The sequence below is a fragment of the Trichechus manatus genome, unplaced genomic scaffold (genome assembly GCF_000243295.1).
Source record: "Trichechus manatus latirostris isolate Lorelei unplaced genomic scaffold, TriManLat1.0 scaffold00052, whole genome shotgun sequence".
Lineage (NCBI taxonomy): Eukaryota > Metazoa > Chordata > Mammalia > Sirenia > Trichechidae > Trichechus > Trichechus manatus.
In genome coordinates, this window is record NW_004443988.1 from 6,475,173 (window position 1) to 6,488,423 (window position 13,251).

General features: G+C 52.3%; 1 protein-coding gene across 4 annotated transcripts in view; it reads right to left on the minus strand.

Annotated features, from left to right (window-relative positions):
• Positions 1–13,251, minus strand: part of OTOF (otoferlin) — a 124,400-nt gene that overhangs the window by 61,541 nt on the left and 49,608 nt on the right. For all 4 annotated transcript variants that reach the window (XM_004377587.2, XM_004377590.1, XM_004377589.1 and 1 more), the window contains exons 4-5: positions 5,559–5,658; positions 2,866–3,047 (exon numbers count right to left, since the gene is read on the minus strand). In XM_004377587.2, coding sequence (XP_004377644.1) covers positions 2,866–3,047; positions 5,559–5,658 — 282 coding nt within the window. The remainder of the gene's footprint in view (positions 1–2,865; positions 3,048–5,558; positions 5,659–13,251) is intronic.

The following is a 13,251-nucleotide window of genomic DNA, read 5'->3' on the forward strand; positions in this document are numbered from 1 at the left end:
TTTGGGGTCTGCTCTGAAATTGCAAAGAGGTGTCAACTCACCCGGTGGGGGACTACTCGGGCACACAGCATGCCAGGGCACAGCGTGTACCTGCAGCCTGGACACACAGGCACACCCTCTCCTGCATGCCAGCCCTACGCCTCCCCACACACTCCAGGCCTCTGGGCTGACAGAGGGACACACACAGGCCAAGCTCTATTAGTGTGGAACTGGAGAAGGGAACAGGACTATCTCTTTTTATGAAAAAATAATAACTCTAGTGATTTTACGACAATCACTATTACTACTACTAATATGTTGCTGTTGTTGTTAGCTGTTGTGGAGTCAACCCCCAACTCATGGCAACCCTATGCACAACAGAATGAAATCCGGCCCGGTGCTGCACCATCCCTATGATTGCTTGTGGATCAGACCCTTGTGTCCGTGGGGTTTTCACTGGCTGATTTTTGGAAGTAGATCTCCAGGCCTTTCTTACTGATCTGTTTTGGTCTGGAAGCGCCACTGAAAACTATTCAACATCGTCTAGTAAACTAGTTGGCATTAAGTCGATTCCAACTCATGGCAACCCCATGTGTGTCAGAGTTGAACTGTGCTCCACAGGGTTTCGTATGACTGATTTTTTTCAGAAGTAGATCACCAGGCCTTTCTTCCACTATTAACAGAACTACTCATAATAACTAATATACTACTACTGATAACTGCTGAGACTATGCTTAGACCTTTTACATGCCTGGCCTTACTTAATCCTCCATAGCATGAGGTGGATATTATTATTATCCTGTTTTCCAAATGAGGGAGCTGGAGCTCAGACTGCCCTCAGTCGCTCAGTGATAGGGGTGATGGGGGTGGAATTTGACCTCATGCTCAGTCCATGTTGCTGCATGTTTTCTCCATGAAGCCCTGGGTGGACCTGAATTTCTAGCCAGAGCTCACTTCTGTGTTGTCAGTGTCCAGGCCTGGCTCTTAAACTGTTTCTCAGCCAGCGTCCTCTCCCTGTGAACATCGTCTTTAACTCCAGCTCTCCCTCAGCTCCCATCCTCGGTGCCGCTTGCTCACTAAAAGCCGCAGGGCAGGAGGATCAATATGGCAGCCTCCTTGGTTCTCTTGGGGCCCCAGCCTCACTTGGGCTGGGAGCGTAGGGGCCCAACCTCAGGAAAAGCAGCTAGGTGGGGGAAGACTCTCTGCCCTAGCACCTCTTCATCCCCAAATCCCAGCAGGGCCGGCTGACCCTGGCTGCTTGGAGCTGCTTGGAGAGCCGCTGTTCCCTTCTCCTGGTGAGGGAAGCCGCGGAAGGATTTCCTAGCTCCCCAGAGGGGCCGTGGAAACTGATACAGTAGCACTCTGGAGGTGAGGCTGGGAGTACTGAACCACGCCAAATCCGTGCATGCATGCTTATGTACCCTGCCACGGCCTGTGCACACCCCTCTCAGAGCCCCCCAGCCATGCACATGGGCCAAGCTTCCCTCTGGCCCCTGGCACAGGAGGGAGGTACCTGGCTTCTGCAGGGTCCTCAATGGAATGGAAAAATGATGAATATGGAGAACAAGAAAGGTGGCCCCCTGCCCATACCCACGCCTAGATGAGACCCAGCAGAGAGGAGCCCAGGGAGAACCCCTGTAGCCCCCAGGATGCCAGAAGGGGGAACTGGGCAGCAGATGGAGGTGGGAGATGAAAGCAGAAGGGCCAGGCCAAGTGGAGAAAGGAGAAGGGGAAAGTCGTGTAATGCAGATTGTGCTCAATTCTCGCTTGGCTGCAAGGGGAAAGCTGAGGCTTCTTCCTTTGTCCTTCTAAGACGTGGCTCCTAGAGATGGCAGCAGCAGTAGAGCCCAGCAATGTGTGCAGCTCCCTGGTGGCTGGCAGAGAATGTATGTCCGTGTGTGTGTGTGTGTGTGTGTGTGTGTGTGTGTGTGTGTGTGTGTGTGTAGGGGATGGTGCAAATGCAAAGAAAGAACACATATCTGTCCAATAAAAGTACATCAATTCAAGTACACTAATTTAGAATCTGGTTTTGCAGGACAGGGACTGAAGAAATTTTACTTGGAAAGGAAGGGGTGGAAGGAGATTAGAGGGAGCTGTTTCCAGTGGCACTGGAAGATCCCCTTCCCTCCAGATTCACCCAAGCCCTCCAGATGCACTGGTTGACTTACCTACAGTTTACACATTACTCCCAATGACCTAGGAACCCACGGATAGCGTTTGACTAGACTCCATTCTGTCTCTGGGCTTGAAGAGTAATACAATGGCATTTCCTTTTTTTTTTTTTTTTCCTATTAGTGCATCTGGCATGAGCAGACCTGTCACCTCTGTGGTGGGTTGGCAGAACACCCGCAGGGTGTGCATCCTGCCTTCTGAGGACAAGGGATCCTGGAGGCTTCCTCCTCAACAGAATCCCTGCCAGGACCTTTGGCTGCCCTGCCACAGGAGGAGGCCACTTTCCTTTCTTGGATCTCCTCGCTGGGCCAGCAGAGGCCAGGCTGCTGGAGCTGGCCTTGCACTGGCAGGCCTTAGACCTGAGAGCCCAGGGCCTCTTCCTGCCCTTCTCCCACTCCCGAGGAGGGCCGAGGGTCCAGCCCTTACCGCCTAAGTGAGATCTCAACCTCCCAGGACTTTGCCTCCCTTAGGGTGGGGTGCAGGCCTGGCCACTCAGCTTGATCTGAGTCCCCCCTGCTGACTCCCCAGTGAGCTCTGGGGTGAGGGGCAGGCTGGGCTGCAGAAACACCTCCTGCCTTTTTTATGTCTCTCCAGAAACTCAGCCCTTACTCCGATCCCAGCCAGGCCTAGAGGGGCTTGTGAGGGGGCCCAGGGCCCAGGCATCTTCCTGTGTCTTTGGGGGCAGTGGGCAGCCAGAGGGGCCCAGCCTGTTACCTCCGGAAGCTCTTCTCGCCCGGCGGCCGGGAGCTGGGCCGGGAGCCAGGCAGCAGCCCATCTGTCTCCTGACTGTCCTTCTCTTCCTCTTGAAGAGACTCATCCCCCAGGAGGTCCCCATCATCCCAGGAGCCCAGTGTGCCATCTGTGGCCTGATATCGGATCTCCACGCACAGGCTGGTCTGGAGGAGAGAGGCAGGGAGGTGAGCAGCCAGGATGGCAGTAATGATCACAATCCTGTATATTCCACCACTTGGTAATGTTTGCCCAGTGCCTTCACACCCTCAGCTCACTGGAGGAAGGCAAGGTGGGTATCATCTCCCCATTTTGCAGATGTGAAAAGAGGCTCAGAAAGATTGAGTGACATGGGCAGACTCATTCAGCTTAATGTGATCTGGCTCCAGGTCCTGCTGCACTTGGTTCTACTCCTCCCTGGTGCCCAAGGTGGGGGGTCCTCTATGAACAGCTGAGCCTGTTACTGGGGTAGCTGCCCCCTCCTTGTCCTCAGTACCAGGGCTGAACTTGCCTCACCTGCTGGTGCTCATTGGAAATGTGACTAGTGAGCTGAGTGTGCCCTCTAGGAGAGGATCCCAGATACTGGATGCCCTTCAAAGGCATGGTGAAGTCAGCATGTCTTCCCACTCATCCGGCAGACACCCTTCCCACCCTGGAGAAGAAGGGAGCTTGGCTGTTGCCCTGGGTTTTCCTCTGCGAGAAAGTGGAGCAGCAAACCCAGGCCCAGGCTTAGCAATCGAGAATTCTGATTGGGCTCCTTGCTCTGTGTCTTCAGGCCACTTACCTCCTCTTGGCTCCAGTTTTCCCCAGTGCACAGGGAAGACTCAGTCTAGTCCCTTCCTCAGTCTGCCTGGGTGCTGGTAGGGCTCCACTGGGCGAGGGCTGGTTTGCTCCTCGACCCAGAGCAGGCAGCCTTCACTGAGGGTAGGGCCTCCTGATGAGCCAGCTTAGACTTCCCAAGGGAGGGACAATGACACGTTATCTGAACCACTGCTGTGCTGGACATCGTGCTAAGATATTTAATGTAAACTCATTGGCTCTCCTCAACACTTCAACTTACCCTACCTGACATCTCAGGGAGGTGAAGTGACTTCCCCAAAGTCACACAGCTAGAAAGGGCTAGAGCTGGGATTCAAGCCCAGGCTGCCTGATTCCAAGCCCTGTGTTCTATCCACTGAACCAGTGTGGCCCTTCCGGTGTGACCAACTATGTTGTGGTGGGAAAATGCTGGTCTGGAATTGGAAGCCCTGGGTCCCAATTTTGGCTCTGCTGTTGACCAGCTGGGTAATGTTGGCCAAATCCATTCCCCATTTAGGACTTCAGTGTTCCCATCCATAAAATGGGTAGCAGAGGTGGGTGGTGGATGGGCTGAATTACCTCTAACTCCTTTCCTCAGTTGAAATCCTAAATCTGATTCTGGGAACCCAGGGCATGGGCCTGCCATTTGTTAGCCCCTGCCCATTTCCCCGGTTCTCTCTCATCTCTGATCCCTTACTCTCCACACTATATTCTCCTCTTTCAGGTTCCCATCTTCTCCCCCAAGCCTGCCACTGCCATTCATGCCTGGAGCTTGTTCTGCACTGTCTCTCCCTTGCTATGGTGGCCTGGGTGAGGCCAGCCTGAGAAGCCTCAAATGCTCTCCTTGTTCTCAGCAAGGGGGTGTCTTGAGAAGCTGAGACTTTGGGGGTTTCTGCCTTACCCTCAGCACTGTCCCAGAGAGGGTCCCTTCCACTCTGGCTCCCCACCACTGAGGTCAGCCCTCTGAAGCAGTTTCCTCTGGTTATACACAGAGGCTATCACACAGGGCCGTACAATACCAAGGGCCTGGGTGGGGGAAGCCTTTTACAGCCCCATTTTGTACACGGGAAATCTGAGGTCCATATATAATAGCTAACAATGTTATTTTACATATTCATTGAGCACTCACTATGTACTTGCTGTTCTAAGCACTTTCTGCGTATTCTCATTTAATCCTCAGAGTCATCCTATGAGGCAGATACTGTAAGTTTGCTCACTTTGCAGATGACTTGTAGCTTGCCTGAGTCACACAGTTAGTGAGTGGCCTAACCAAGACCCAAGGATGTGTTCCTCATCACTACACCAACCTGCCCATGAGTGGATGCTGATGAGCTCAAGTGCACCAGTGAGTCGGAGGAGGGGCCTGAGGCCTGACAACCAGATCAGTTTATTTCTTTCCTGTGTTAAACACGTATAAAGAGCCCTGGACTGTGCATTAGTGTGTGTCTGCTTATGTTAGGAGAGCTGGGATGGGATGTGACAAATAGGATAGGAAACGAGCTGCCCTCACAAACATCTAGTGTCACAGGGGAGCCAAGTCAGACACACAGAGTGGAGATAGTGCACAGGAGTGGCCAGTGGGCCTCAGTTGGCCTTTTGATGGTCAGAGAAGTCTTGTTAGGGACTCCTGAGCTGGGCCCAAATGGAAGTCTGGTCACCCCTTGCTGGAGAAGCGAGGGCATCCCTCAATTGTCCTTCCCTGTACTCTCACTAGGAAAGGCTTGGCGGACACCCTGGGAGACCACCCCCCACCTTGTCTCTCCATCCATGTGGTGTGCTTCCCAAGCTGCCCTGTGTGTGGGTGGGAGGGAGCTGAAGTGGTCCCCAGGTGACCCCGTAATGGAAAAGTCCAGGTTCTCTCTGTACAAGGGCACACCCACCTTGATGATAGCGTTGTTGTCATCGATCAGTGTGTCAGTCACCTCCACGTGGTTCTCCTCTACCACCTTCTGCAGCACCATGCGAAAGGTCCCAATTAGCCTGTGGACAGCAGAGGTGGGGGGTGGTTTCACATGAAGAGGCCACAGTGAGGAGCAAGGCTGACACCCAAGAGGCTGTGACTGGCTGGGGAGGAGACCAGCTGGCTGGAGGGAGGGAGGGCTTGCTCAGGCTGCAGGCTGGGGCTGGAGAAGCTCGCTGGTCCCACCAGGGCAGCATGCCCATGAGGGCTTAGCGTACATCACCTCCTACAACAGTGTATGTGTGTGTGGGACCCATTTCCCTGGGAGGGCTCTGAGGGGACAATGAGCTCCATCGGGGGATGATCACAGACTGGTGTTCAGGGTATAATGCTGGAGCCTTGTCTTCCTTGGGTACATGGAATTGGGGTTCCCCTGAGCCCCTGCAGAGCAGCTGCCAGCTGCCCAGTGTAGAGGCTGTTGGAGAAAAGCCTGAGTTCCTAGAAAGTAATCAATGCTCCCAGAGCAGTACAGTGATCATTAGTGTGGTGCCCTACACCGTGAGCCTCTCGAGGACAGGGACCGTGCTTTCTATCTCTGGCATCTATTTTATATTTCTGACACACAGGTGATCTCAATATCTGTTGCTGAATTAATGAAAAACAGTAGGTGTCTAATACATGCTGACTGAGTTGACTTGAATCCCATTTCCCCCTATGGTCTGCAGACTGAACTCTGGGAGGAAACAGGTGTTCGAGACATGTTCTCTTGTGGTGGTTCCACATGAGGTAGATTAAAACATACACAACGTTTCTAGTTGAAGGACAAAGGCTGAGGAGAATCTACTGAGAGAGAGCTCAGGGATCTTCTGAGTCTGAGGAGAATCCACTGAGAGAGAGCTCAGGGATCATCTGAGTCTGAGGAGAATACACTGAGAGAGAGCTCAGGGATCATCTGGCGCTGCCCTTGATTCATGGAGGAGGAAGGCATGGCCAAGAAGTGGAGAAGGAACAAATGAATGGCAAATCTGGGTAAGGTGAGGTATCAGATGAATTCTGACTTTAACAGACATGTTTGATGTCTACACCATCTTGTGGCTTGTGGAGGATGAGCACCATTAAAAAAAAAAAAAAAAAGCCTCCCATCTGCATGAGAGGGAAAGTGCTGGAGCAGCCATGTTGGATGGATATGAAACGTAGTGGCCACTTCCCTCGGAGTTCAGAGCTCTGTCTGCTGGCTTTCTCCTCCCAGAACCTCCCTTCAGGTGAAACTCTTCACGCCATTCCTCCGCTCTAAAACTGAACCAGGCTTCTAGCACCCTCTCAGACCTACACTTCTGGAAGCCTGCCCCTCCACCCCTGCTGCACCCTGGTGTCTCCCCAGCTTGGGAGGGCCACAGAGGGGAGAAGCACTGGGCTGTGAGGCAGGAAACCTGGAGTCCCTGTCCCTGATTCTCAATTTTGTTGTTATAAAGTGAGGGGGTGGGCTCTTAGCTTCTGTCCCATGCACACGTTCTAACAATAGGCTGTAGGCCTGAGTGAATACCCTAGCCTTCTTGCAGCCTCACGTCTTTTGAATCTAACTTAGTGGTTCTCAAACTTCAGGGCAAACAGAATCACCTGGAGGACTTGCTAAAACACAAATTACTGGGACCCACCCAGTGGTGTGCTGGAAATATTTAACAACTGGCTCTCTGGGGAAAAAAAAATCCTGATTTGTAGCTTTTGCCAATTTCTGTGGTGTAACTACTCCTGCCACGGCCAATTTCAAGCTACCAACATGAAATCATGAAGGTCAGAGTTGGGAAAAAAAGCATGCTGTCTGCTCTCGGGAGCCAATAAGAGCCAGATCCAGCTGCCACCAATTCACCCCCAAGGTTTCTGACTCAGGAGGTGGGGTGGGGCCTGTGAATGTGTATTTCTGACAAGTTTCCAGGTGATGCTGATCTGGGGAGCCCACTTTGAGCACAATTTTGTCTTTATAAACTGAGGGGGTGGGCTCTTAGCTTCTAACAACGAAAGACAATGTTTTACTATTGCCTGGCCCTTCGCTTTTTGGCAGACTGGATCTTCAGGCCATTTTAATCCACTGGGACCTTCCAGAAGGAGCCCTGGTGCCACAGTGGTTAAGAGTTTGGCTGATAAAGGTTGGTGGTTTGAACCTACCAGCCACTCCATGGGAGAACGCTGTGGCAGTCTGCTTCCGTAAAGATTACAGCCTAGGAAATCCTATGGGGCAGTTCTACTCTGTCCTATAGGGTCGCTATGAGCCAGAATCAGCTCGACGGCAACAAGTTTGGTTTTGGTTTTGGTTTTGGTTTTGGTTAGGACCTCCCAAGCACCTACTAAGTGCAAGCATACTTCTCCCTTTATAAAAAGCCCCAGAACAGCAGAGGGCCCCAAGGATGAGCAATGCTGCAATATGACAAGACACCCCCAGGGGGCAGGATGGAGCTGTTCCCCTGCAAGTGCTCAGAGAACACTCTTGGTGCCTTCCAGGCTTAACTTGCCTCAGAATCTAAGACCTTGGACTTGGGAGGGGCCTGAGAGGGGAGCTCTTCCACCATTCCTTCAAGGAGGAATCCCTTAAACAACCTCCTTGATGCATGCTGTCAAGCCTCTGTTAGACACCCCCAGTGATGGGGATCTCCCTGTTCCACTATTTCTCTCGCTGCTATTCCATTATGCATCTGCTGCAATCATATGTGTAGTCCGCTGAAGTCAGCCTCCTGGCACATCCCCGGCTCCTCACACGCTGGCTACATGCTATCTCTAAAGGGAGGCAGTGTGGACTGCGGAAGGAACCCAGGCTTGGGGTCAGACAGATGTGGGTTCACCAAGCATGGTCTAAGGGGGGATTCTACCCCTGCCAGCTGTGTGACTCTGTTATCCAGCCTCTCTGAGCCTGGCCTTATTCACCTCCTCAAAGAAAGTAAACCACCCTCTTCCCTGGGCAGTAGTGAAGATTAAAAAAGAATACTCACGTGGAACTCCTCTGACACTGCTGTCCCCCAACCCTCAATGCTGTGCGGGGCTTGCTATCTGGAGGACCCATGCAGGGCTGGGCTCCTTTGCAGGATGAGCTCCAGGCAGCCGATTCCCTACCATCCCCCCCTGTGCCCCCACCCCCCACCGCCAGCTCTGCGCAGCCCCGCAGAGTCAGAGCCTGTCTGTGGCCCAGAGGGAAATGGGAGTTTGCAAGCCAAAGGAATCAACTTGTCACATTCCCAAGGGGTAACTTCTAGTTAGTTCCTGTCAGTTGGCTCCAAATCATGGTGACCCCATGTACAATGAAACACGCCTGGTCCTGTGCCATCTTCACAATTGTTGGTATGCTCGAGTCCATTGTGTAATTTAAATGCCTTCAAACATAGGTGGCTCATACTCCAGCACTATATCAGACAATATTGTGTTGTGATCCATAGGGGTTTCGTTGGCTAATTTTTAGAAGTAGATTACCAAGCCTTTCTTCCTAGTCTGTCTTAGCCTGGAAGCTCCGCTGAAACCTGTCCACTATGGGTGACCCTGCTGGTATTTGAAATATTGGTGGCATAGCTTCCAGCATCACAGCAACACCCAAGCCACCACAGTATGACAATCAGGCAGATGGGTGGTGGAAGGGTAACCGCTCCCAAATAAAAATAAAAAGTAATATTCTTTGAAATAGATGATTGTCATATTTCAGCCTTATGTAAAGTATGAAGAAATGCATTTATACAGAACTTTGCTCTTTTTACAGGTCTGTAACATACCATCTAAGCAAAAACAGGGTGCTTGCTATGCAAATGAATCTTTGAAACAAATGCCCTGATGCTGCTTCTAACCAGATTGCTGCCCCTCGGCAGCTCCTCTTTAAGCGCTCTCTGGGGGAAGGACCAGGTGCAGGCAGGGGATGTCCTGGGATCTGGCCCTTGTGGTGACCCTCGAGGTGACCTCTCTGTCATGGATTGAACTGTATCCCCCCAAAATATCTGTCAACTTGGCTAGGTCATGATTCCCAGTATTATATGATTGTCTACCATTTTGTAATCTGATGTGATTTCCCTATGTGTTGTAAATCCTATCACTATGATGTAATGAAATGGATTAGCGGCAGTTATACTGCTGAGGTCTACAAGATTAGATAGTGTCTTAAGCCAATCTCTTTTGAGATATAAAAGAGAGAAGGGAGCAGAGAGACATAGGGACCTCATACCACCAAGAAAACAGTGCCGGGAGCAGAGTGTGTCTTTTGCACATGAGGTTCCTGCATGGAGATGCTCCCAGACCAAGGGGACACTCATGCATCACAAGGACCTTCCTCCAGAGCCGACAGAGAGAGAAAGCCTTCCCCTGGAGCTGGCACCCTCAATTCGGACTTCCAGCCTGCTGGACTGTGAGAAAATAAACTTCTCTTTGTTAAAGCCATCCACTTGTGGTATTTCTGTTATAACAGCACTAGATGACTAAGACACATCTCCCTCTTCAGCTGCACTTTGGCAAGCCTGGCTGCAAACAGCAGGGTCTGCTGAGTTTCCTGTCCCTCCTCTGGGTGAGTCGGCATGGAGGGGCTACCTCAGAGGGGGGCTTCAGGGGCAACCAAGGAAGGGTGGCTCTCCTGCCTCTTGGACAACTGGGTTGGTTTCCTGGAAAGTAGAGATGTGAGGCTGGGGTCAGGAGGTCTGGGTTCAGAACTGGTTCTGCCCTGAACTTGCTGTGTGACCCCAGACAGGGCCCCACTCTGGGCTTCAGTTTCCCCCTGGCTGATAAGTGAAGGGTCTGGGACCTAACCCCACATCCTCTGACTACCTCCCTCACCTGGTCCCCAGTTGGGCTCTCTATCTCAGGTCAGCCTGTCACAAAGAGGCACTCCCCACAGAGCGCACATCCAGACAGTGGCTGGGCAGGCTGGGCAGGCTGGGCAGGTAGGATTCCCAGGTAATTGAGCAGCTAGGAGGAGACCTCAGGTGCAGACGGGCCCATAGACTTACCACAATAGATCGGCAACCGGGCGCCAGGACTGCGTCAATAATTTATCGATTTCCCCTGGGAGCCGGTGTCAAGTGCCCCAGGCCGGGTCAGGCCTCCACTGCTGTCCTACTCCTGAATTATTCAGGGACCCTGGCATCCTCGGCATAAAGGAGACTGGGTGGGCAGGCCAGGCCACCCCTCTGAAGACCCCCAGACCTGCAAAGCTGGATGCCCAGATTCTCTGCAGCCAACATCTCGTCCTTCTGCAAAGCCCATGGTTCTGGAAGGAGGACCCTGTTCACGTCAGCACAGAGCCTGACCTGGGGGTCTCCTGGTCCCTGATCAAATGCTTTCTTCCTTCACACTGTGTCTCCTCCTCCAGTCAGCCCCTAGAGCCACTGGGTGAGGGGCGGTTTCCAAGCTGCCCTCTGCTTCTAGGACAAGCTGCTCTCTCTGAGGTGGGTAGTAATGGGATCAGGCCCATAGGTTCCACCTCTCACACCAGCCTTCCTTGCCTCAGTTTCCCCAAATGTATCAGTCATATGACTCTGGCTCCCATCCTGCAGTGCCTTGACCTCTTCAGAGAAGAAGGGCCACTCTGATTCTTGCTCCCAGACCCTCCTGCCATGTTCCCCTCTGCCTCCTGCCCCAGAAGGGCATTTATCCACCCATTCACTCCACAGTCCTCAGGGTCTGCTGTGTGTCCCGCTCCACAACAAGCGGTGGGTGGGGCTTGCTGGTTGCTTACTAAGCACAGTGCAGACCCCAGAGAGGCTCCCCCTCAGCTCAGCTGCCCCATGAGAAGGAGCCTGGATACTGAGCTGGGCCATGGTGGGGTCGGAAGGCATGGCTTCACAGCCCCTCTGGCCTGGTCCAGCAGGGCCCTGGACATTCTTTAGGCTGCCCAGGAAATGGCAGCCCTCTCTCTCACCAGGCCCAGGCCTCCCCTTCTGGGGTTTCCTACCTTCTCTTAAGTGGAAGGAGAGAGAGCAGGGAGAGAAGAAGAGGGGAAGAGTTAATATAGGACCCACAACCCACCACCACCAGCCTTCCCTCTTGCTGGCATTTTAGAACAATTAATTGAAGGCTTAAGATTCAGCATATTCAAAGTTAAGGTAGTCAGTTTCCCAGATAGTCCTTCTGATTCATTTATAGGAGTTTAGATGTTTTCAAGGGTTTCCAGCGTTTTCAGTGATTGGTCTAGCAGTTTTCACTGTGAACGATCTAACGATCTCTTCTCTCACGTCCTTGGGTTCCGCCACCTCTGCTTGTCTTTTACTACTCTGGTTCCTGGCAGTTACAGGGGAGCAGGAAGAGGAGGTGGAAAACATGCATCCTAGCCCCGGCTCTCTCGCTGTCTACCCATGAGCCCTCAGTATCCGCTCTGAGACTCACTTTCCCTTCTGCACAGCAAGGGTTGGACTGCCCGAGCTCTAAGGCTCCTGGGAGCTCTGGCAACTACGTATGGGTCCCTGCTGGGATTCCTGGATGCATTTCCTGGCCCTCAGCTTCCAATTCTGCTTTCTCTACTGCCTCCACAGTCGTCCACGTGTGGGCCCTTCTCTTGTCCTGTTCCTCTTGTCCTCATAGGTCACCCAGGTCTCTGAAGCCATGGAAGAAGGTGGCACTTCATCCTGAGGGTTCTGGTAGGGTGCCTCTTACCAGCTTCTCTTGTGGGTGCCAGAGGCAGCTCCCTGAACGATGTGATACTCTCAGAGGCCAACAGGAGGCCTCTGTGCCCTTAAACTTCTCCCGCTGTGGCCATGCCAGCACGCCTGAAGCATCCACGCCCATACTTATTCAGCCGAGATCCTGACGGTTCCCAGTGAAAACCACAGAATCAGAGATACCTTGGAACCCGTGTGGTTCGGCCTTCATGATTCAGAAATCCTGTTTACAACGTGGCCGACTAGAGGTGGCCCATCCTCTGCTCATCCTCTCCCAGTGACAGGGAGCTCACTACTTCCCAAGACAGCTCATTGATTGGAGAGCTGTGCTTGTTAGCAAGCTCTTACACTCCTCTGACACCTGTCTTCCAGCAATGCATCCTGGTCCTGGTCTTACCTCTTGGCACACAGCTCTCTTTCCTCTCCCTCTTGGAAGAAAGCTTTCTTGGTGGCAGGGACTGTGTCTTAATCCCCCATTTTAGTACCTCCAGTGACTAGCCCAGTGTCTGCTGGTATAGAGTATTAGCTCAGTAAATGGTTGATGAATGATTGGAAGGAAGGATGGATGGATAGACAGATGGATGAATATCATTTTTTCCTCCAAGCTCTTATCCACTTGTCATTGACAACATTTAAAGCCCCATCTCCATCCTGGTCACCACAAGGTGGTGCCTAATGATGTCCTCACCAACCAGCACAACAGCAGGAGCCTTCGCCTCCTGCTCTGATTGCTCTACTTCTATTAGGGATTAAGTCAGCTTTTCTTTTGTTTGTCGTCTCCTCCCACTGTCGAGTCTCACTGGGCTTTCAGTGAGCTAATCTCCCCATGCCTTTGTGGGCATGTTGCAGTTCAGCTATGTCTCCTGTAGCGGCATAAGAGCAATGAATCTTTAACCGGAGGACAGGACTTTACATTTATTACATTTAGCCACCATTTCAGACTGTCACAATTCTTCTGAGAGGATGGAGACTGCTTTTATTAAACATCTAGCGGTAATAGTGCTCATGTGGTAGCTGCGCTTCATCTGCAAAATGTGAGCTCTGTGAGGGTGGGCACCT